General features: G+C 43.8%; 1 protein-coding gene across 2 annotated transcripts in view; it reads left to right on the top strand.

Moving 5' to 3' along the window:
* Positions 1-3,015: 3,015 nt before the first annotated feature.
* Positions 3,016-22,917, top strand: part of si:ch1073-358c10.1 (peptide methionine sulfoxide reductase MsrA 1) — a 31,140-nt gene continuing 11,238 nt past the window's right edge. The window contains exons 1-4 of one of the 2 annotated variants that reach the window (XM_041060826.1): positions 3,016-3,209; positions 9,416-9,484; positions 9,665-9,784; positions 13,424-13,528. In XM_041060826.1, the coding sequence (XP_040916760.1) occupies positions 3,029-3,209; positions 9,416-9,484; positions 9,665-9,784; positions 13,424-13,528 (475 nt within the window). In that variant the 5' untranslated portion in view covers positions 3,016-3,028. Of the gene's footprint in view, positions 3,210-9,415; positions 9,485-9,664; positions 9,785-9,863; positions 10,249-13,423; positions 13,529-22,917 lie in introns of those variants that run through there. The other variant, XM_041060827.1, reaches the window with a different exon arrangement.

The raw sequence follows: 22,917 nt of genomic DNA on the forward strand, positions 1-22,917 counted from the left end.
AAGTGATTTATGTCAAGTGAAGTCAAGCATGGGCCAGTGTATGAATCAAAATTTGTCAAGTTGGCTTTTCCCACTCAGGTCTGTGAATTGATACAGCTTAGTTTTGAATATGAATCCCCGGAGAGCGCCACATTGCTTTTAACTGACTGTAGCTTCAGCTGAGCAATCAAACCCTTTGTTTTTTCACACCATCCCACAATCCCACCTGCTTCGGCGAGACGATGGAGGACCCTTTGAAAACAACGAGGCGGCATGATTTATTATTCTAATTAGGCGAAGTGAGACTTTAGCAAAGCCACAATTACACTAAATCGCCAAAACAGTTTTCTGGTTGGCTGGCTCCTGTTCTGTTCAGATGTTAATCAGAGGCAGCTATTGAGTTGAGGTGCAAACTGCTTGTGAGTCACACTATTGCGTGGTAATATCTTCCACAAACACGCAAACAATCAAACCAAAAAAAAAAAAAAGCATAGCATAAGCCAAAGCATTTTGACTTATTAGAAAGAACTGCTTTAAATGGTCTTCACCAGGTATGTAACTTACAGCTTCCCAACCATCTCTCAGTGAAACAGCGGGCTTACCGTGCCATGACACCCAGTTAAAATCTACTGCGGTGTTTAATTCCAGGTCATTTCATAATCTCTTTGATTCTCACTCACATCTGCACATCTCTTTGCTCTCACTCACTGACAATCAAACAGCTGCAAGCTGGCATACCCACTGAATCCTCCGGTACAACACACAAACCACACACAAGAGCATATGCAATCACCCGCCATACACATACACCACATACATGAGTGCCCATTAGAGAGAGCACGCACACAGTGGTGCACACAGGCTCATTTACACACATGCACAAACACTTACCCATGCAAGTGTACACACACACACACACACATTTCTGCTCAAACTGCGACCACACTCATGCAAAAAAAAAGGTTTTGTTCACCACAGATATTCTTCTGAATTAAAAGTAGATCCTTCCTCCATCACAACACACAGCACAGAGTCACGGAAAAACTAAATTTATTGATCATTTGTTAGAGGTACGCACACATACATTCACAGATGCAGACACAAGCGCAGGGAGGAAATTAACACTGTATGTATGTATGTGTGTGGCTTCCATCCATTCTTGTGGTTCTCATCACCTTTTCGTCCTCTCCTCCCATCTCCCCTTTCGTCTTCCTTCATCTCAACACACCCCCAAAACACCCCAATCATCCTGCATCAACAGGCTTGTGAACCCAGTGTTCAGTTCATCTCTCTCTTTCTGTCTCTCCCTCTCTCTCTCTCTCTCTGCCTGCTCTATTTTCATCTGTGTGCTTCCACTCTCCTAGCTTTCGGGTAATTACCTGGCATTTGCATTGCAAAGTCCCCTGTGCCGCCCTCAGCTCCTCCGCAGGTGATTGAGCTTCATTTCCCCAGCAGATAAGAGAGAGAGAAAGAGGAAGAGAGAGAGGAAAGGGGGATTGCAGTAGGGTGTGATGTTATTCTGACTTAGACGATACAGGAACAATGCCCTGAATTCTTTATCATTGGTAGATTGGTTGGGTTGAAGCATACACAAGAAGTTCCCACAATTAAATTATTACCCTCATTACGATCACGTCACTTTATCAGAGTGTAGTGGAAACAAAATCAGAGAGCCGAAAAATCACTTCAGAGTGTGACCTAACCAGTGCATGCCTGTGACCTTTTTTTTTTTTTAGATTATTTTTGGTGTATTTTGCCTTTATTTGACAGGTTACAGTAGAAAGTCAGACAGGAAATGTGAGGGCAGAGTGAGAGGGGGATGCCATCCACCTTTCTACATGTCAACCAAGGACATTGCAATTATGTGGTGTGCGTCTTCGACCACTAGGCCACCGCGATTTCACACTCTTGGTGACTCCTGCCTTGCGCTGCAACTAACGATTAATTTCATTATTGTTTGGCCTATAAATCACCAGAAAGCAGGAAAATGAATGAGTGTTTCCCAGAGTCCACAGTGACATCTTAAAATGCAGAGGTTTGTCCGACCAACAGTCCTGAATCCAAAGATGTTCAATTTGCAGTGATATAAAACAGACCACAGCAACAAATCCTCACATTATAGAAGATGGAATGAGAGAGTGTTTGGAGTTTTTGTCTGAACCACTTAAAGATTTAAATGATTAACTGATCATTGTTGCCGATTCACTTTCTGTCATTTGACTAGTTGCTTCTGCTCTGTTCTTTATGATCCATGATTTTACATCTGTGACAAAATGTAAATCATGTCCAGCTTTTGATAACTGAGGCACTTGCTGTACATCGATATTCAGTATTACTGTTACCCAGATTATCGATATGACTCACTTGAAGACCATGAAGACCGTTTTTTACCTCTCTGTTGTTGGTATCCCTTGAAAACACCATAGACTGACCAGGTAACTTGAAAACAAATATATATATATAGTTTTTAAATTATGAGGCTGTATGACTTTAGCATTTGTCAACAGACATGACCCAACTAACCTGTTCATCATTTATGAAGCACAAAAAAGAGACACATGTCCCACTACACAGATATGCATGTAGAGTTTTGAAATTCAAATTACAAAAAAAAAAAGAGAGAGAGATTTTTTTTTTTTTTTTTAAACAGTGGAGTCTTCTTTAAGCTGCTGCTCGTCCACATTAATCCCCCATACACACATTCCTTGATGTAAAATGAACCACAAAGGGAAACCTACCAATCCATACATCCAGGCTCTAACCTGATCTACTAGAAGCACCTCCCACAGAATGAGTGCTGATAATTGGCGAGAGCTCATTTGCATGCTGAACGGCGTGGATATTTATTTAAATTTAATTTTGTTCCCGCACACGGTGCACTGTAGGCTTTTGTGCCAAAGTCATATTAACCCCATGACTAGTTAATATGCAGTGCACGACGTTGCCCACGCACGATGAATATTCATATTGATGGCGTTTTCGCCGCCGTCTCTCCACCCTCCCTCCCCCCGTTTCCCATCTCCGCTGTAACACGCAACACCGTGGCGTTATGGAGGCATCCCGGAAGACTCAGCCATTTCCACAGTTGTTCTCCCAAACACAAATACACACTGTTTGGCACCTTCTAGTACTTGTGTCGCTCGTTGCCGCCGACACAATGTCAGATAAGACTCAGCTGCCAAGCAGAGACCGCGCTCTGAAAGGAAGAGAGGAGAAAATGGTCGTGGCAGGTAAATATCACTCGGTGAGAAGTAAAATCCAAAACGATGAAGTTGGCACTGGATGACACCTGGTAAACAGTCCCTGTGCTCGAGTTACGTGCGGTAAACGCAAGCGACTGACCTCAAAATAGTTCATGTTCAAATAATGACAGGAAGTAGCCTTGTGATGTTTCATTGAGGAATACAGTGATTGCAGTGACTGATGGAATTCAATGTTAAAGTGCTGTTGTTCAGTTGTTGCTGAGTTGTAAAGCATTTTTTAAAGGTAAAACATGTTTTAATAAGTGAAAGCTGACATGTGAACGATAAAATGACAGGACAGCTGTTTACTTGTTTGACCACAGGCTTGAACTTCTCTAATGCCTCCACTCTGCAGAAAAACACAGACAGCAGAAAAGATAAAACATCAGTTTTACAGATTATAGGGTCCAGGGACAAAACCTTTTTCAAGTGGATCTCTGTGCTTTAAACTGTCTTTACTTGGGGAGTCCTTTACATGAGAAAATTGAGAATCTCTGGCCAACCGTCATCTTGACACAACCCTCCTGTCTGATGAAATTTGGTCCAAAGATGAATCCAAATGTGGTTTACCTGTCTGTTGGATTATGCCCAAGGTGTGGCGATAAGATGACAGAATCACAATTTCAGACTGACTGAAGTGGTAATCACAAAATATGTCAAAAGTCTGTTGTTACGAGACTTAAAGACAACATTTTTCAAATTTTTGCAAACAGAATAGGTCTTTATGACCTTTGATGTAGAAAACTCTCCCTCAGCCCCAATAGTGGTTGAAGTACTGCTCTGGATGGACAACTGCCAGGTTTTTTGGATGTTAATGTAGTCTTTGTTGCACTGTCAAAGAATATAAAAGGGTTGGCAAACACCAGACTTTATTACTATTAATCTTGGTTGAAGTATCACATAAAGGTAATTCTTGAGAGAGTATTTTCACACAGTGTAAGGTTAGTTCCTTTATCAACAGTGATTTCTCCCTTTGAATTTTGGCCCTCAGGACACTAAGCTAGCATTCTTAAGGTAGTGTTATACGTTCCACATCCACGAGTATGTGAGGGTCTGCTAGCATCCGAGTGATGGTAATTTCGTCATCAGAGGGTGTATGCAAGGCTCGGTGCAGATGCCAATTTGTTTTGACCACCACAATAAGAACAACTACGCATCCGTGGTGTCCGCAGCTGGCCTTGTGCCATCTGTAAGGGACTATAATTGAGGTCTTAGCCTTATAAACCAAGTGTGCATAAGGTACATGCCTTTGATACTTTTTAATCCTGTTCGGGGATAGTATTGAAATCTCTGAGTCAACTTCAAAATCTGAAGTGGCAGTAAAAGCCTGTTGGGATGTAGGGTAGGATTGTGTTACAAATAGTTGATGATTAAACTAGGATAAAGCAAATCTGTATGGATCAAGTTCTCAGCATTGTCAGACATACTTGTACTCACAGAGAAAATGACATTTCTGTTGCTATTATTTGTGAATATCTTCTCTAAAATGAACACATTATACTCCTACTTGATTTGTAGCACCTAGTCCAACCTCTCGCTCACATCTCAGCCTGTCTCATCTTTTCATTCATCATTTCATCTTACTATTTTGGGACAGGAGGGCTCGTAGGAGTATGCGACAAAGGAAAAACATGGTGCGATTTGAACCTGGTGCTCCCAGTCATCACCTACTCAGACATGAGCATCAACAAAGTGCATTATGGGAGCTGGGTTATGAATGCATAGGAGGAAGCGGTGCCGCAGCGTCCAGGGGCCCATCTGGGCATTATGCGCATGAAGGCTCCGCCCCGTCGTAAGTTCCTGCTCCGTCTGTCGAAGCAGCTCGGAGACACCGCATGGCAGAAATCTGTTCCTCCCCTTTCTCCGTGGGGGGCAGCTTAGGTGGGGACGGGGTTGTTCTAGAGTGTGTATGTGTGTGTTGGAATAGGATGCTTCTGTGTTTGTCAGTGTGGGCCAGTAAGCATGAGTAATTTAGGGATTGCAAGGACTGTCTCCACATATGCCCTGTGCAGTCCCAGCTTTGTGTGTGAGTGAGTGTGCACATTTGTTCCCCTCTGTAAAATGAAAATCACTAATTTTGAAAGTTACCTCAAGCCCTCCAGCCTCTTTAAAGAAGCTCCTTATTCTGTGTTCAGATGTCCCGGTGTCCTCTGTTCCCTCCCTCGCTCCAGTGTCTATAATGTACTCTGTGACCTTGGCGAGAATGATCCAGTGGCAGATTGCTACATGGTAGGGGCACAGTAGCTATTATTTTGAGTCAGTGCAGAGTAGACTGCCAATATTTCTTCCAAACAGGATGGGGGAGGTCAGCTGACCGAAATCAATCTCTGTTACATGCTTCTCTATAACTCTTTAAAGCAGGTTCATGGTCAAGATATATTTCTGGAATTATTTCTCTGTTGTTTTCTCATCTCTCCTGTCTTCAAATGCCTTTGCTTTTTAGCTTTTGCAATGAGCTCAGAGGGTAAGAGAAATATATAACTAAGTGGGAGAGCATGCAAATTAAGTATACAAACACTAGATAAATAAAAGAGAAAGATTTGCTCATGGGCAGCGCTGTGGCTCAGTGATTAGCACTCTTGCCTCAGCACAGGAACTTAATGTGTTTGGACCCGACCTGAAATGCGGCCTTTGTATGTTCGTCCCATGTCTGCATGGGTTTCCTTCAGGTGTTCTGGTTTCCATCCCAGTGACTTAGGTGAATTGGAGACCCTGAATCGTGTACTGCGTATCTTGTCCAATGCGTGCTGAAGAGAGTAAGCGGAATTGAAAATGGATGAATTTGCTCTGGCATATCTGCAGGGGGAGAGTGTAAAGTTAAAGTTCCTTTTACCATGCTCTTAAAAACTTGATGCATTTATGCATTCATGCTGACCAGCAGGATGCCGTCCCCTTCTTAGAGAGATAGCTGTTTGAGCAGGCCCCAACAGGATGTGCCTCCATCTTGCTGGAGGAAGATAATGGAACCAGTGCTATAGTAGATAGTCTTCTCCATAGCAACTGTTTCCGTTGCTAGGATACAGAATGTATGGAATGCATGGATGGCTTGAAAGCTGTACTCTCCAGAGTCTGAACAGTTTTCCCACCCTGATCAGAGGCAGCTTCATATGTATGCATGTCACAATACCAAGTTGGGTTGATTGTTTTAAGGCCATTTCCTTTACTTACCTCTTACTGTTCTTAAAATTGGACCACCCCCCACCAGCCTTGCCTCTTTCCTCCCCTCCCCTTCTTTGCCCCACTCTTTCTCGCCCCTACCCATCCTCCCATACAGCAGAGGGTAGTTGGCACCAGTATAAAGCATCAGCCTCCTCCGACGACTCGTGCCTGACTCTCTGCCAACCTGTGAGAAGCTAGAAAGAGGAATAGTGAGAGGGAGGGAAGAGGAAGAGAGAGGGAAAGAGAGAGAATGGATTTTTGGAAGGAAACAAACAGAGCAGCCTGGAAATCGACCTTTCCGTCACCAGTTTTGGCATCCAGGGATAGCACCTCTCCTGTATCCCTGCATGAGGGGGCAGCAGCACTTGGACTTCAGTTTTACGGGTGAGAAACACGGGACCACGGGTAGAACCGGAGGGTAACAAAGAGTAAATACCCACCGAAACAAGTAAAACTGGATGTTTTATCCGCTAAGCAACAAATAGATTGTTGTGACCTTGACTGATGGTAACCATGATACAAGCAGAGTGGCAGGGCACTGGGTCCGATGTTTTGGTTCTGGTCCAGCCGCCTACAACCACCAAGCTAAAAGCAACAAAAGGTGACCAAAGTATTCCGATTCAATCCCGCTGTACTGTATAGCCCGCACTGCGCTTTTCAGATATCCTCGAAAACAAAGGCGCACAAAAGAAATTACGCCCATATCTCATCCAAGTTGAAAAAAAATCCTTTTCATGAATCCTTCCCCCATAATCAGCCTGTTTTCTTCTTTTGTAAGCTCAGTCAGTCACCCTCCCTGCTTGTTTTTTGTCGTCCTCTGTTCTTTCTTTTGCTGGCGTAGTGAGGCAGCGTAGTGAGGGTATTCAGCCAGTTCTTTCTCAGTGCCTGTGTGTGTGTTAGGTGGGGTAATTCTGGCAGAATGGGGTGTGGGCACTGGACTGGCAGGGGGGAATGCTGGGCTAGGCACAGTGAAAGGAGCCAGCCTGGTACTGCCTGGACCTCTGCCAACTGCTCCATGGGAGAAATACCCACAGCAGAGGTTGGTGTGCAAGCGATTGTGCGGCTGATTGCGTGCTTCTGTGCGTGCAGGCGGGCACACACGTGTTTGTAAGAGGAGAGTGAGGGATGATGGGAAGGTGGTGTGAGGAAGAGTGTGTGAAGTTAAGATGGAGAGCAGCTGAGAGAGACGAGAGGGCGGGGAGTTTTGGCTTGGAGTTAGCTGCTCTGGACAGTGCTGTGTCGGCGTGTTCTTGGCTGTCTTCATTTTTACCTCTCTTTTTTTGTTTGTTTATTTGTTTGCTTGTTTGTTTTCTGTGTGTTCTCTCTTGGATGAAGTGCCTGCTCTTTTTATATAGCGCCCAAAGGCATGGTGGTCTGAAAGCCAAAAGAATCCTTCACTGCCTCTCTGCTACTCTCATCTGTTGCTTCTCACTGGCTATTTACTCCTTTTATTGTTTTGGCAGGCTGATCTCTCCTCCTCCCACTCCTCCTCCTCTATCGCACACTTGTCTCTCTCTCACTCTATCATTTTCTCTCTCTCAGTCATTTGGCAACTTCAGTACTTTTCATCGATGTGGCCAGAAACGAAGGACAAGAGGGTGAGAGTGAGCAGAGGCTGGAGACCAAACAAATTCAGAGAAGAAGAATGAAGAGTTCTCCTGTCCTCCCACCACCTTGAGTCACCCCTGCGGATTGAGAATATTTAGCCACTACAGTCGCTGACACAGATATACTTTGATTGCAGCTGACTGTGCCCGTGAACGTGACCTGGCAGTGCCAAGCAACCTGCTGCTAAAAGACAGAACTGTCGCACAACAGGAGGGCAGGAAGGGACTGCCTGAGGGCAGCCAGGCCTCTGTGACATTTTAGGAGTCCTTTATGCTTATGCAATCTGTTACTGCACATAAAAAAAACCAAACAGTTTTGTCTAATATCAAAAAGTGCCCTTAAGGTGGCACACCAAGACAGGCGTTATCAGCTCAAGTGCTGTTGTGCTTCTTTTGCCGCCTATATTCTTCAAAACACTTGTTAATCTTTAGGGTCCTGGCATGGCAAAACTGATTCCTGTTCAATTCTTGTGTACTATGTGGCTTTCCAGCAATCATTTTAAATCTGAAATAAACTGTTGGTCTTTGGCCTGTTGTCACAGTTAGACATCATCCCGGACCTATCTAGGAAATGAACTATTATGTCTGTATCAGATTAGACATTGTTTGTATTCAGGTCAATGTCACACATCCCATCTCTGAGCTGCCACAGAGCAATCACACATTGAACTTAGAGCAAGCATCCATTATTGGTATGTGCCTAAGCTCTTAGTGTACCCTGTGGCCTGTTTATCTGTAGACTAATATTAGTGGTTGCAGTACAAACCAGGCTTGCTTAGTGGAGATTTGCACGCTAAGTCACCTCAGTCTTCTTAAACTCTAATCCTCCTCACACATCTGTGGACTACACAGACACACACACACACACACACACACACTTCCTTTTTAGCACTCTAATTCCTCACAGCACAGTTGGCAGTAGAGTGCCACCCCCCTGCCACCTCTCAGCACTCCAGTTTGTTTTACTTATTGGGTATTTTTAACATAGCAAAGATTAGGAGAGCATTGGGTCTACTTGCGAGGCCCTTCGCTGCTTGTGATGTTATACAAGTGTGTGCCCCTGATGTGTCGTCATCGGCTCGCTTTATGGATACCTCATGGTGCCAAGCCCAGCACTTAATACGCTCACATTCAAAGACATACACTAGAGTAAGAAAGAGATCAGAAAGTAACTGTATTTAATTGTGAGTATTGAGGAGAGGACAGCAGGGATAGAATGGCGGTCAAAGCCATGTAATCTCTTAAATGTCTTCCAGCGCAGAAGCCTCAGACTCTGATCCGCCGGCCTGGGTCAATCTGTAACAAAGTGCAGACCTATGTGGCCTAGTTGAATCAGCTAATGGGCCTCTTAACTCGCATACTGTAATTTGTACTGTTGAAACACTGTTATGATCTGATACCATATTTAAACACTGTTTCCCTTCACAGACAAGCATGCAGCCAATGGGAATCCCACTGTGGAGCCTTTTCCAGAAGGCATGGAGACCATCATGTTTGGTGAGACGACACAATCACATGTTTTTGTTAAATCAGAAAAATCTGGAAAAACCCAGTATGGAATCCTCTGTTACAACACAATGTGGTAAAATGTTGGTCTGTCTGTGGATGGTATCAAAGCACAGAAGCACAAATACTGTGTGTGTTTTGTGTGTGTTTGCGTGGTGTCTTCATGGCCAGGTATGGGTTGTTTCTGGGGAGCAGAGAGACTTTTTTGGCGGATTCCAGGGGTCTTCTCCACGCAAGTGGGCTACGCTGGCGGCTTTACACCCAACCCCACCTACCACGAGGTCTGCTCAGGTACTATACTTTTCATGTTTTTTGTGTATTTACAGCATCTACACTTTGATTTATATTAACTAATCATGCTGCCCCCCAGAAGGAGATGAGTCAAGATTCAAGAGACCCAAAAATGCAAAGGAAAACGATAAAGAAACAGAGTCGGAAAGGGTGTTTTAAGTACAGCGCTCTCAGCCTCTCGCCTCCTTCCCTTCATCTGCAGTCAACTACTCAGAATGTACTGCTCCAGATGGGCTGCACCCCCCCGTCCCCACCCCCCCATGACCTACTTGTAAGGATTGGGCTCTGTACTGTGCTGTACTGCGGCGTTTTTGCCAACAGAGGTTACTGTGTATGAAGCGCCATAAATGGGCTTCTTTCCCTGAGACTGCGATTTGGTGAACAAGAAGTTTATACTTGAATTTTGTATATTTGCTGTCAGAGATCATAAAAATGTTTGGCTACCTTTCCATTTCTGAATTTGTTTCTTTCTGTTTACCTCATCATGAGATTCAAATAGATATATAACTGAAATGAAGATGTGAAATGAAGGGTCTGTCTTACCCTGTGTGTCTCTCTTGTGTTTTAGAAGTCACGAGCTGTTAGTTTGGGGCTGTTCCATTTCTGAGGGCACATCATTGCAGGGAGGACATGGAGTCTAGGTGCAGGCACAGCATGGGGGACATGGAGTGGAGGGGAAAGATGCTTTGGGCTTGGTTGGCAGACTTACTGAGCAGAGCCCTTCAAGGGATTGTATGTTTCCTATCTGTCTGCCTCCCAGTCTCTCTTTCTGTCAGCTCCCCAGCAACAAGATGGTCAGGATGGAGATGGAGACAGATGACAGAGAAAGAGAGATTGAGAGCTGCTGCAAGTGAGGAAACTGGTAAAATAAACTTTAGAGAGGAAGGAAAATTTGAGGGGAAAAAAAATAGTGTGAGAAAGAATGGTTGCCTGTCCATCGGCTGAGAGAGTGCAGGAGTCGCTCCAGTGGCCATGACGGAGCAGAACACTGCGACGGCATGAGACCGAGGAGCTGTCAACACAGCCAGGGCAGGACAGACAGCTGGACAGACAGACAGACAGAAAAGAAAGGGGTGATGGAACTGTCAGCAGAGCTGGGAAAGGATGGAAGGACAGGCAGATAGGTGGATGGTCTGACAGACAGAAATAAGAGAGGTTGAGGTGCAGTCAGGTTTGTCTTGGGACGGCAGACAATACAGACAGCTGAGAGGTGGAGAGAAGATGTTATTATCAATCAGCATATTTTTATCTCAACTAATTCACAGTACAGTCTGTTTTGCAGCACAAAATCAAGAGTTGATGCTGTAACCTTTTGTGCTTTAGCTCTACAGTGGAGTTAAATCCAACAAGTTCTCAAAACTTAACAACAAAATATGTTTCTGATGTTGTCAACATTTTTCAAATAACCCACATTTTTGTTCCAAAAATGACTCATAGCAGTGTTTTCTGCTCTTCCAAATTTTAGGCACCTAACTACTGGTGAAGGAAAGATTGTGGTCATGCATAAAGGAAAGAAACCAGCATTGACTGCTGGTACAAGATGAGACATAAACCATTGAATTCACATATAAGAATTCACATTTTGTTTACCCAGCCATCCAAATTGACCCCCTCCCAGAAAAGTTTTGAAATTGTACAACAATGCCACATTTCTTCAGTCTTTGCTTCTTAAACCGGATCTATACTTGACACAAGGGGTAAACATGAGTCCTGCTCAAGATACCTATGGTGCACATTTTTATTTGTAGTTCAGTCCTGAATTTCACTCGTTGATATATAAAAAAAAAAACGAAACTGGTGTATCTCGATTAGGCCGTATCATGGTTTAATTATGCTCCCCACAGTGACTGTGTCCATGGGTGTATTCCATGCGGTTGGTGTGTTTGCGTTGTTTCAGTCACTGTGATGGGGACCGATGATAGTAGTGAGCGGATGCTTTGCAGTGCAAATGGCCTTGCTGTATGTATGCTTCTGAAAGGAGAAGATAACTGTGCCTTTTTAACATGCTTCATGTTGTTTTCACTCTCATCCATGGCAACCGGCATCAGACACTTGTAGGAGAAAACACAAGCCAGTCACATTTCATACAGTCCCCATATTTCTTATTTGTATCTATCTTTTCTATTGTAAGTGAAGCCAGGCTTATCTGATAATAGCATATTGTAAACTTAATTTCATAAAGTCACTTATTACAGTTTTCAACAGTAGGGAACAATTAAACTAAAAAAGGGCACCAGGGTGGCATGTTGATTTGGGAGGCTGTTGTCACCCAGAAGGCCATTCACCCTGCTGAAGTGTCCTTCAGCAAAACATTGAATCTCTAGCAGCTTTAGTGGTGCTGGTCTGCATCACTTCTCAGCCTTTCACCCCCTTCAGATGGGACAAGCGTGGAAAATCATGGGGCATATTCACCTCTTTTTTCCAGCAGGTCTTGACAGCTACTTTTGTTGCATTTGTATTTTGTTTTTACTGCTTTCTACCATTCTCATTGATTTTCCTGCACCATGTGTGTGAGCCTACAGCCAAAGCAAAATGTATGCAGTCCCATATGGTGAGACAGAGACTGTGCACGTACATTGTAAAGAAAAAAGACGTATACTGAATAAGTATAATACCTCCTTATACATTGCTGTTAAAAAGAAAAAAATGTGAACAGCTCCAGCAGAGGCTGACTGTCCTTTGTTGTGTTCTCATGGAAACTGTTCATATCCATTGTGTGCCCATTCTTGATTTAGGTAACAACTGTTTGAACAGGTGAAGTCTTCCATGATCATTTGGCAGAAGATGATCTTTTGGGCATGCTGAGTGTCATTGCAAGACAGAAAGTGGGTTCCCGGCCAGATGCATGAATTTGGCAGACTTTCTCCTATTGTCTGCGACGCACCTGATGCATCTATCTGTTCGGGCATACTTGTGTGTATATACTGTATGTGTGTGTACACCTGCACATATGTCCTTGTAATGTGCAAACAGAAGAAGCAACTGCTACCATTGATACAATCCTAAGCTGCTAACACCTCTGTATTTACATTTAGCAAAGATATGTTGGGATGAGGTGTGTGAGTGTGAGTGCCTTTTCTACTGTGAGGGTGTGTGTGTGTGTGTGGGTCTGTGTGCATGCACCTGCATGTGAGACCTAAAGCAGCCCCCACTTTGAGAATGCCTGCAGGCAGCTTGTTGAAGCTTTGGGGTCCTGGCAGCTGCAGACAGGAACGAGTGTGTGTGTGCTTTTGGCAACCTCCACCATAAGCTCCAACCTTTACTGTGCCTTCTCTCTCTCTCTCTCTCTCTCTCTCTCTCTCTCTCTCTCTCTCTCTCTCTCTCTCTCTCTCTCTCTTTCTCTCCCTCCATCTCCATCTCCCGTTGTGCCATAAGCAATAACATAGCTCTGTGTGGATTTAACCTGAATGTCTTCTACCTGTGGCACATGCTCTCAATGCTTCGCACATCCAATACATGAGTATGCTATTCATTTAAAAAAAACACACATAGGCTTAATTATGTTGATTTTGGTGTCAGTCAGTTGTTTTAGCCAACATTTATAAGTGGATTTTGGGTGGGGGGTAGGGGGGTGCATCATAAGTGGCAGGCATCATGCAAGTTGATTTTAATGATTCCAAGTTTGTGTTTCTCCTTCAGGTCTGACAGGTCACACTGAGGTGGTGAGGGTGGTCTTCTCTCCTAAAGATGTCAGCCTTGAGGAACTGCTTAAACGGTTTTGGGAGAGCCACGATCCTACACAAGGTAGCAACACACACATACACACACACTTGCACAAACCCAAACTTTGCCCTCAAATAAGACCCGTCCCGAGGGGCACAGGGTGTATTAGAGCAGAAGGATGATGCCCAGACGTGTGCTTGCGTGTGCGTTGTGGTGGGGGGAGAGTCTCATGGGTTTAAGTCAACGCCAGACAGTGTTAATGTGTCTGAGATCCAGCCATCCATGGAGAGAGACACCAGTGTGGTGCGTGTTCAAGCCCCAACTGCAAAAAAAAAAACCCTCTCTGTGTTTGAGCATGTGCATGGCATGTACTTTGTCCAACGTGAGGAACCATTCCCTTTTGTCATTCACGTCTCGTGTGGGCTTCCGACTGATTCATTGATGATACTGGATTTGTTCTTTTCTGGGTCGAATTATGTCTGCGAATTATTTTTTTTTTATTGTGCTCTCTGCGTTTCATATTTATTCCCCTGTTGGCAGTTCGGAAGTTGTCATTCACAGGAAACTGGTACATTTTCAAAAACTTTGCTGTGATGCTGTAACATTTCGCCTAATTAATTCAAATCCTAAACCAGGTTTTTTTGGTTGGATTCTGATCCATATTTCTACACCACATACTCTATACAGTGTACTGCATATTTTTAACTTCATATGATTTGAATCTTGGTCTCCTCACCTCTCCTCTTTAATGACACACATCTCTTTCCCACCCATCTCTCAGCTCCCCCTTTCCAACACTGACAATAACTCCAACCCCCCCAAAACCCGTCTCTCCATCTTTTCGAGTCGCTTGCTCTCTTGTTTTCTCTGCTCACTGGAGGAGGTGATGTAAGAACATTAATGCACCGGGAGAGCACAGGGAGGGCGTGTGTGTGCATGTATGTGTGAGAGGGAAAGGACAGGCAAAGAGGTACTCTGCTCACTCATATTGAATGTAGGGAGGGGCATGACAAGTTGGGGAAGAGATGGATCAATGATTCATATGCCCGACCTTCAGCTTTAAAACAGGCTCACTCTCACACACATACACACACACACATGCTACACACTCAGTGACGTAGCCCACGTCAGTTCTGTCATCTCTTTTACATCTGTCATGATTGCTCTCTCATACACTGTGTGACCTGGATACACTAAAATGTCATCTATGTTTGTGCATCTTTCACAACTACCCATCTAAACACATCATACGTTCCTCACATGTCACTTCACCTGTTCAGCTAGAGGTGGGTTTAAAGCAGGAAGCAGGGGAAGGTGAAAGTATTGAGCACTGAGGTTCATTTTAGAACCACAAGAAGGCTGATCAGAAGAGATTCTTCTCCTGTTCTCTGTGGCCAACAGCCGAGACGCATCTTACTACGGGCAAAGGCACAGGCAGAGTCGAGCCGACACGCCACAGGGCAATGGCAGTGAGGCCAAAAGAGTAGTCATGCATTTCCCCTGACTCACTGCCTTGTCTCATCTCATGTTTTATTAATAGCATGCAGCTTATTGTCTATGCACTCCACTAGTAGGATTTTTTTTGGTTTGTTTTGTTTTTTTTTTGTAACAGTTAAGACCAGGTGACATATTTCGAAACTCAAACGTACATTGTTTTTTTTCTGGGAGTGCTGGTGCCTGCCGCTTCTCTCCTCTCTGATTCTGGGTTCACGTGTAGCAGAAATTCCTCTGATTTGACAAATGTGGCGTGGAGAGGTGGAAAGGGGCCCGCTGGCTGTGCCTTCACGCATGCTTAAGCTCCAATTTATTCTGTCCACCGTAGAGCTGAGCTTAAAAGAGAATGGAGAAGTTAAGGAAGTTCGCTCTTATCCCTTTTAACTGCACAGATACACTAGAGATCATCGGATATGGAGACGAGCGCAGGAACATTATGAATTCTGTTTTCTCCTGACTCATATCAACGCAGAGCCCATCGTGCTTTATGTTGGAGTGAGTGTGACTATCATGTATACATACATATTCAGTTATATGCAATACTTCCTTTTAATTTGTATATGTGGGTGTGTATCTGCAAGTGTGTGTATGCACGTGCGTGCGTGTGTGTGTGTCTGTATGTGTGTTTTGAGATCTGTGCCTCACTGCTTTGCCTCAGTTCAAAAGGGTTTAGTCCCGACAACGTGATGTCGGGCTGCGTCAGCTCCACCAATCCCAGCCTGGATAGCAACATTAGCAGCCAATCACAAACTCCCAGCAGCCTTTGCTGTGTGCCCTCTTTCCATATTCAGCAACACTAGTCTCAATCTGCTGGCTTCCCTGGGATGTTGCATAAAGACCCCCCATTCAACACGCTCCCATATTACAAGTTTCTTATGTCTGCATTATGACAAGTCTTCAGTAACATACCTTCTCATGTGAGTGTATGGAAACACGAGAGCACAGATGAACTCTCCACAGTCAAAGTGACATCCGCATGTCAGAGGGTAACAGCAGTTCTGTTTCACCGTGATGGCTGAAAACACGATTTGATGTGTTTGGAATGATCATCGTTGAGATGCAAACACATTGTGCTGTTCTTTCACACGCTGCAGATCAATTGCGCACACATTTTTCATACACAAGCAATACTGTTCACTTCACATTATGCACAAGTGCTCATTATGCCTACTCATAGGCAGCTTTACTCCATTTGTGCATGCATGCGAATAAGCATAAAACACACATACACACATACTGTACATGCAGAGGGTGCGCACAGCTGCATCAATGGCATGTCAGTTTGTTCACTGAATACTTAGAGAAATGCGTAGGCCCAGTTTCACTCCCTGTATCTTCTGCCCCTTTAGCTCCCAGTGGAGGATAGAAGTACCTTTTCCACGCACTTCTTTATCCTGTTAACCTGTCAACTCACCCCTCTATTTTGCCATAGTCACCCCAATGCTGTCTTTTTTTTTTGTTCCTTAACATATTCAAACATAAGGTCACCTCCGTTCCTCTTCTCCTGTTTTAAAGTGATTTTTTATGCTTCCTTTCTCTTCCAGTCATCAGATCTTTGCCGCATTAATTTTTCCAAATTCTTTACCAGTTCCCCAGTCTCGTCCTGTCTCATCCACTCTACCCCCACCCCCACCTCACCCTTCTCACCTGTACACCCCCCTCTCCCCCACCCCTGTCCCCTTTGCAGTGATGGAGCTGAGGGGCAAGTGAGTGAGCAAACGGCCCGGAGCCCGTCAGCACATCCGCACAGCAGCTCAGAGAGTCGACCGCTCCCTGAGGCCATCCGCTCATCACACAAACACACTCGCATCCACTCACTCCTCTTTTATCTCTTAGTCACTCTCTCACTCTCTCCTCCCCCCCAAAATCCCTTCCTCCGTTACCCTCCCACCCCCCTCTTCGCCGCCCTTCATCTTAACAGCCGAGGCTTTTCCCGTCCTCTTTGTTTCCTCCTCATCTCGTTTCCTTCCTCTTCCCTTGTTCACTCCATCCTCTCTATTTTTTTAGGCCATGCAGTATTTATGGAGTGGGCTGCTGATGCTGCGTCAGTGAACAGGCATACAGCGATAGACACAAAAACACAAATGCACAGCTAAGATGGCCGACTTGGCTGTCCTCATTTGGTAACATTTCCGCGTAAATACACGCTCACCCTTGTAGGTAGATGTTGGTGGAGTCGCATGGCAGAAAACTATATTACAGGTCTATGACATGTGTTAGAGGTAATCAAAAATCAGTGATGGTGGCCATTTTTTTTTGTACCTTTTGTAAGATGCATTGTGCAGTCACTGTTCAGGTCATATGCTCTGTTTTTAAGGTACAAAAGTAACTTATGACGCCGTATAAAAATATATATAGATACACCTGCTGGTGGCAGTTACTTTCTGACAATTGAAATGAACATGAATATTCCATTTATATAATATCTTCAGCCCAGCTGGCTGCGACACACGCCAATTCCCTGTTGGGGTACCCCCATGTCCCCCCATGTCACCCCATCCCTTAATTTAGGGGTGCCTCTGCCGTCTAAAGCCAAACCCCGCAGGAGCCGACCTTGACCCCTGACCTGTGACCTCTGCCACCCCCACACTTCTAACCCAACCCCTTCCGTCTCCCCTGGTTGGCTGAAAATGGCGTGCTCATTACCAGGTGTCATTTATTACACCCCTCACACACGCTGACAGCCCTAATTTATGGAGATTGCGGCACGTGTGTGCACAGCGTGGGGATGGAGATGTGCATGTCCATTTGATTATGTTGAAGTTATAAGTTTTATAACTTCCATGTCTTTTTTATACATCTTCTTGTGTTTGTAAGAAAAATGTTTTATAATGTTTTAGTGCACTTGTTCCCCTGGCATGGAAATAAATACTCTCACATTTAAGAATGAAAACAATATGGGATATATAAAGTGGAAGTGAAAGGGAAACATTGGCTGCTTCAACTTCAAGTTGTCATAATTATCACAGTTTCAGGAAATTGAGCTGACTTCACACAAAATCAAATGACCTGTACTAAAAATCTTTTGCTCCAAAATGAAGACATTCTGCATTTAAAAAATCAATATTTTCTTACAAATACATTGCCTGCAGGGAAGTGAAACCGACTCTGGACTTCATTGTTAAAGGAAAATTGAAGACGTTATAGTAATATTATTGTTACTAAATTTGGATCAGTGTTCATCTGATAATATCAAAGTTTACTTAGTTTTGAAATAGTTATTTCAAATGTACATTTTATAAAAATGTAACTATGTTCTGTGTGTTAGGCTACAATTGAAATGTTTCAAATATCTTCACAGCATTTTCCTGAACACTTTTTATCATAAAGGTTTTTTTTTCACAGCCAAACATGACAAAACAGATTTTGATATGAGGAATTCAACTAATGCTCTCATCCGGACTGATTTGGGTACAACAGTAAAACAAGCTCTACTTGTTAGATTTAGACGCAGCTAAAAATAAACAGCACAAGGGCCAGAGTCACAGAGCTCTGACAACATGCCCAGAACCATGAAGTGATCATGTTAGAGAGCACTGCTCCAGTAGAGAAAATATAAAAAAGGAGAGAAAGAGAGAGAGAGAGAGGGAGAGAGAAATAAAACAGATTTTCAAAAGAGATAACAGTAGTTACTGCAGTAATCTACATGATGTGAATGTACACCTTAGAGTCATATACACGCACATGCACAGCACTGTTGCTGAGACACACACAGTTCCGCTGTTGGTTTAAGGTTGCCTCGGTATCTGTGGTGTCACCATCTGACAGCCAGCTTTTTGCTTTGCTGTATGTTTGCATATGTCACGTATTCACTCCCCTGTGTGTGTGTGTGTGTGTGTGTATATATATATGTATGTACACTGTGTGTGTGTGTGTGTGTGTGTGCGCGCGCGCACTCACGCATGTGTTTGCACGTGCAGGCAAGTGTATGTGTGTATCCGCTGGGGATGCTCTCACCATCCCAACTCCGTACTCTGCCTCTGTCTCCAGCCCATCAGGAGCGGCTTACATAAGAACAGGGCAAAAATAGCAGCTGAGAGAGGAGAGGAGGAGAGGGCTCTGCTGGCACGCACACAGTCGTAACAGGACCGCGGGGCACAGCACAACCCTGAGTACTATCACGCATACACACATACACACAGGGAAGACTGCAGTTATCGGGCATTATTTTTTTATTCAGTGTACTTTTGTGACAGAATAGTAGAGATGACAATAGCTGGTCAGACTCCTTCAGCGTGGAAAAACACCAAATAATCTTCAGGGATGTTTCAGCACGTGCAAAAGGCAGGGTTATGCCTGTGTCTGTAGACCTGAAGTGGGTGAAGTTAGTATTGCATTGAATGACAGTGCAGGGAGTTGGAGGTACAGGGTAGGAATAAAGGGGTAAAAGGAAGAAGAAAAAAACTAAGATCGTTCATTAGTTCTCACTCTGCTGCAGTCTAATTGGTACGCAGTGCCAAGTGCAATAACTCTGAATTCACTTCAAATGTTTTTTTCCTCCATGCTCAGAAGGATACAAAAAGTCACCAATTATGCAGACACATTTCTTAATTGCGGACACTGACAATAGCTTGACTGCTGAAATGTTTATTCTTTCGTCTCTGTAATTAAATGATTTTTTTTCTTTTGCTTCATTTGCGGTCTTTTCTTGTTTTACATCTATTTGAGTGCTGACTGCCCTTCTGAAATACAGAGGGAGTAAAGAGAGCTGAAAGAGAGATGGAGGGGAAGGAGGGACAGTACATAAAGAGGTGGAGAGGTTAGGCTAATCTCAGCTCTTACAGTTGTTAACAGATGAAGGATCACTGTGTGAAAGACACCAGGGGAGAATAAGCTCGGGTCAGGCCACCGGTTCCATAGAGGGGCGGGAAGAAAGGGACACGTTAAACGTCCGGCGCATCGATACAGTGCCCTCACTCTTTGCCGGCCTGTAATTTCTTCCTCCGTCTGTTTCCTCTCTCCTCCCTCCTTTCCAGTTTTTCATAGCATTCAACATCCCATTTATTCTGATTACCGTCTTACTGTTTCATCTTCTTTTTTTGCGTGCAACTGAAAATCACAAGTCTGGCTATGCCCACCCCTTCTTTCACCACCCTTCAAGCACACAAACATACATGCACATGTGGTAAATAGAGGAAGGGATGGATGTTGGACGGAAATCAGTGAGAGGGGAATAAGGAAAGAGCCAGCAAAGAATACTGAACAAGTACAGATTACAGAAAAGAGGGAAGGTGAAGTTGGAACTGGGAGAAATAGCAGGCTTTTATCCCCAACAGCCAGCAGGGACAAGCTGAGTGGAGCCTTTTTTTTTTTCGTGCAAGGGTAAACAGCAGAAGAGATTTTACAGAGTTGCAAGAACTCTCAGCGGGTTTAAACACAACAAGCCTAAAAAGTGTATGCATGTACATTTGTGTACACAGGTTTGTCCACGAATGTCTGTTGGAGGAGAGTACTCACTCCCTCAGAGATACATTACCACCCTCCCACTTTGTCTGATTTTGGCTTCCATTTGTGTTAAGGGGTTACTTTTAAATTTTCTGATTGGGGGGGGGCAGTTAATAAATACAGTTAATAAATACTTTTGGCTTTTGTGGTTGTAGGTCAGTGACCCCGAGAGGTGGTGTGTGTATGCGTGTGTGCATGTGTGTGACCCGTCGCCCCTCTCCTTCTGTCCACCCCCCATTACCCTCTGCTTTCAGAGGCAAGGCTCTCATGCATAATGCAGAGAGAACAGGGAGGCTCTCATTAATAATTACTGCCGCCTTTGATGGATGGAGAAAATAACGAAGGGGGCTGTTAAAAATGGAGAGAGTGAGAGAGAGATGGAGGCAGGAGGAGTTTTTTGGGTGGTATTTGTTGCCGTTGTAGTTCTTTGAGGACTGAATGCTTATGGGGATGGATTTGGAGTTAGTATAATCAAAAGCTAGGCTGATGTTTTGGATGGTGTTAATATTTTGATTAGGAAGTAACTCCTCTTCTGATGGTGGAGAGGGCTCTGAAGATGAGATGAATCTTAATTGTCTTTGTGTTGGAAGCAGCTATTACCACTCAAGGGTTTTTGTCTCCTGACTTTTCTCTGATATACCATATCTTCAAGCATTTATTTGAGATAAAAAGCCTTTCGCGTCTTTTACTTTTTTTTTGAGATATTAAAGGTGTGCTTTTCTTTGCAGGGTAGAAGATGGATTGATTGTTCTGCTATAAAATAGCTTTAATCAAATTAAAGCACTCAAACCATTAGGTTGAAGATAAATGGCAGGTTGTCTTCTAATAATTATTATGCATAATTTGTCTATACATAATCTTGCACATGTATATGTGAAGTGTGTGTGTGTGTGTGTGTGTGTGTGTGTGTGTGTGTGTGTGTGTGTGTGTGTGTGTGTGTGTGTGTGTGTGTGTGTGTGAGTGTGAGTGTGAGTGTGCGTGTGTCTGGGTTCTTCAGAACCTCAGGGTCAGCGGGGAAGGTCAGAGGGAACAGCAAAGCTACAAGACCCCTGCCAGGCAGCCAATCAGAATAAAGGCTCTGGTGGACAGCCAATGGTAGAGTGGCTTGGTGGCCTTTGATGGAGGGGCCACCATTAGCCCCGTCACTGAACAACAGCGCTGAGGGCAAGATGGCCGATATCCAGCACTGCAGAGATGGAGAGAAAGAGGGCGAGGGTATAGAAGGATACAGAGACATGTGGAGAAAATGGAGAGAGTGAATTGATGGTGTCAGAAAAAAAGATGGAAAGAAGTTAAATTAGAAAATATATGTTTACAAGATAGTAGAAAATGAAATCAGTTTTTAACTATGCTAGCGGCATGGCTCTAGGGACAGCAATGGGAGTCGGTAGGTTGATCGCCATAGCACACTTTTTTTTTTTATCATATTTGAACCACACAAGTATTTAATATGGTAGAGGAAATGTTCAGTGAAGTAAACTCTCTTAGGCAGCAACATTAGTTATAGGGAGTTTTTTCAGTATGTGTGTTGTAGACAAGGCGACATCTGTTGGTCTGCTCTGATTTGAATGAAAACCAGATGAATGCTTTATAACCATTACATATAAACAGACTGTGTCACAGACAGGTTGTGACACTCGATGATGTAAGGTAACATTTCATCTATAGAGAATAAGATATGCGGATCACTGTGTGAGGGAGGTGTCAGCATCTTGTGGCTCCAGCTGGTCTGCACAGTCAGTAAAAATCAGTTTTCTCTCCTATGAGACATTAACAGATGTAACTTACAGTGTGTCGTTTGACAAAATGTGAATATTTAAAGCTTTTAACAAAGCTTATCTACTGAAGAAATTGTGGGGAAACAGCACTGCAGATTTGGCAGGGACAATGCAATAGTCACATGTGATTGGTTAATATATTTTTTTAATCTAAGAATCTCATCTCAACTTCCAATAGACATTCCAGTCACATTTTCCTCTACTGAAGTACTATACATACTTTAATCACTCAAACAGACTGCCCTTATCGCACATTAAATATATTGTTTTACTAGTTTAAAGCTGCAGTTTTTATATTAACAACAGATGTCTGTGAACTGTTTTTGCTGAATTGCAGCCCATTGTTTAGGTTTTACATCCCAAAAACTTCACTGTTTTGATTCAGTCTCATCACTCTCATCAGCCTCATTTCCAGCCCCAGCAGCCGGGTCATCTAAGCAAAGAAAGCTCTCACAACCCACTGTACACAACCTGCCAAGCAAATGTCAGATGGACAAAGTCAGCAACTATCTAGTGAACATAGTGGAGAATTTAGCAGCTAAAATGCCAGAAATATCCCTCAGGAGTTGGTGGAGAGCAAATCAGAGCTAAAAGGAGAGTGAATGTTGGACTCATATTTGTCAGATAAACACAAACACAACTCCAAACGAATGCTAATGTTTCTAATGTGGCTGCGTGTCTGATGTGTAAATAGGCAACTGTTTGCCAACATATTCAAATATCAGCTTTATGAGGTGATAGTACAGTATTTGG

The sequence above is a fragment of the Toxotes jaculatrix genome, chromosome 17 (assembly GCF_017976425.1).
Source record: "Toxotes jaculatrix isolate fToxJac2 chromosome 17, fToxJac2.pri, whole genome shotgun sequence".
NCBI classification, from domain to species: Eukaryota; Metazoa; Chordata; class Actinopteri; family Toxotidae; genus Toxotes; species Toxotes jaculatrix.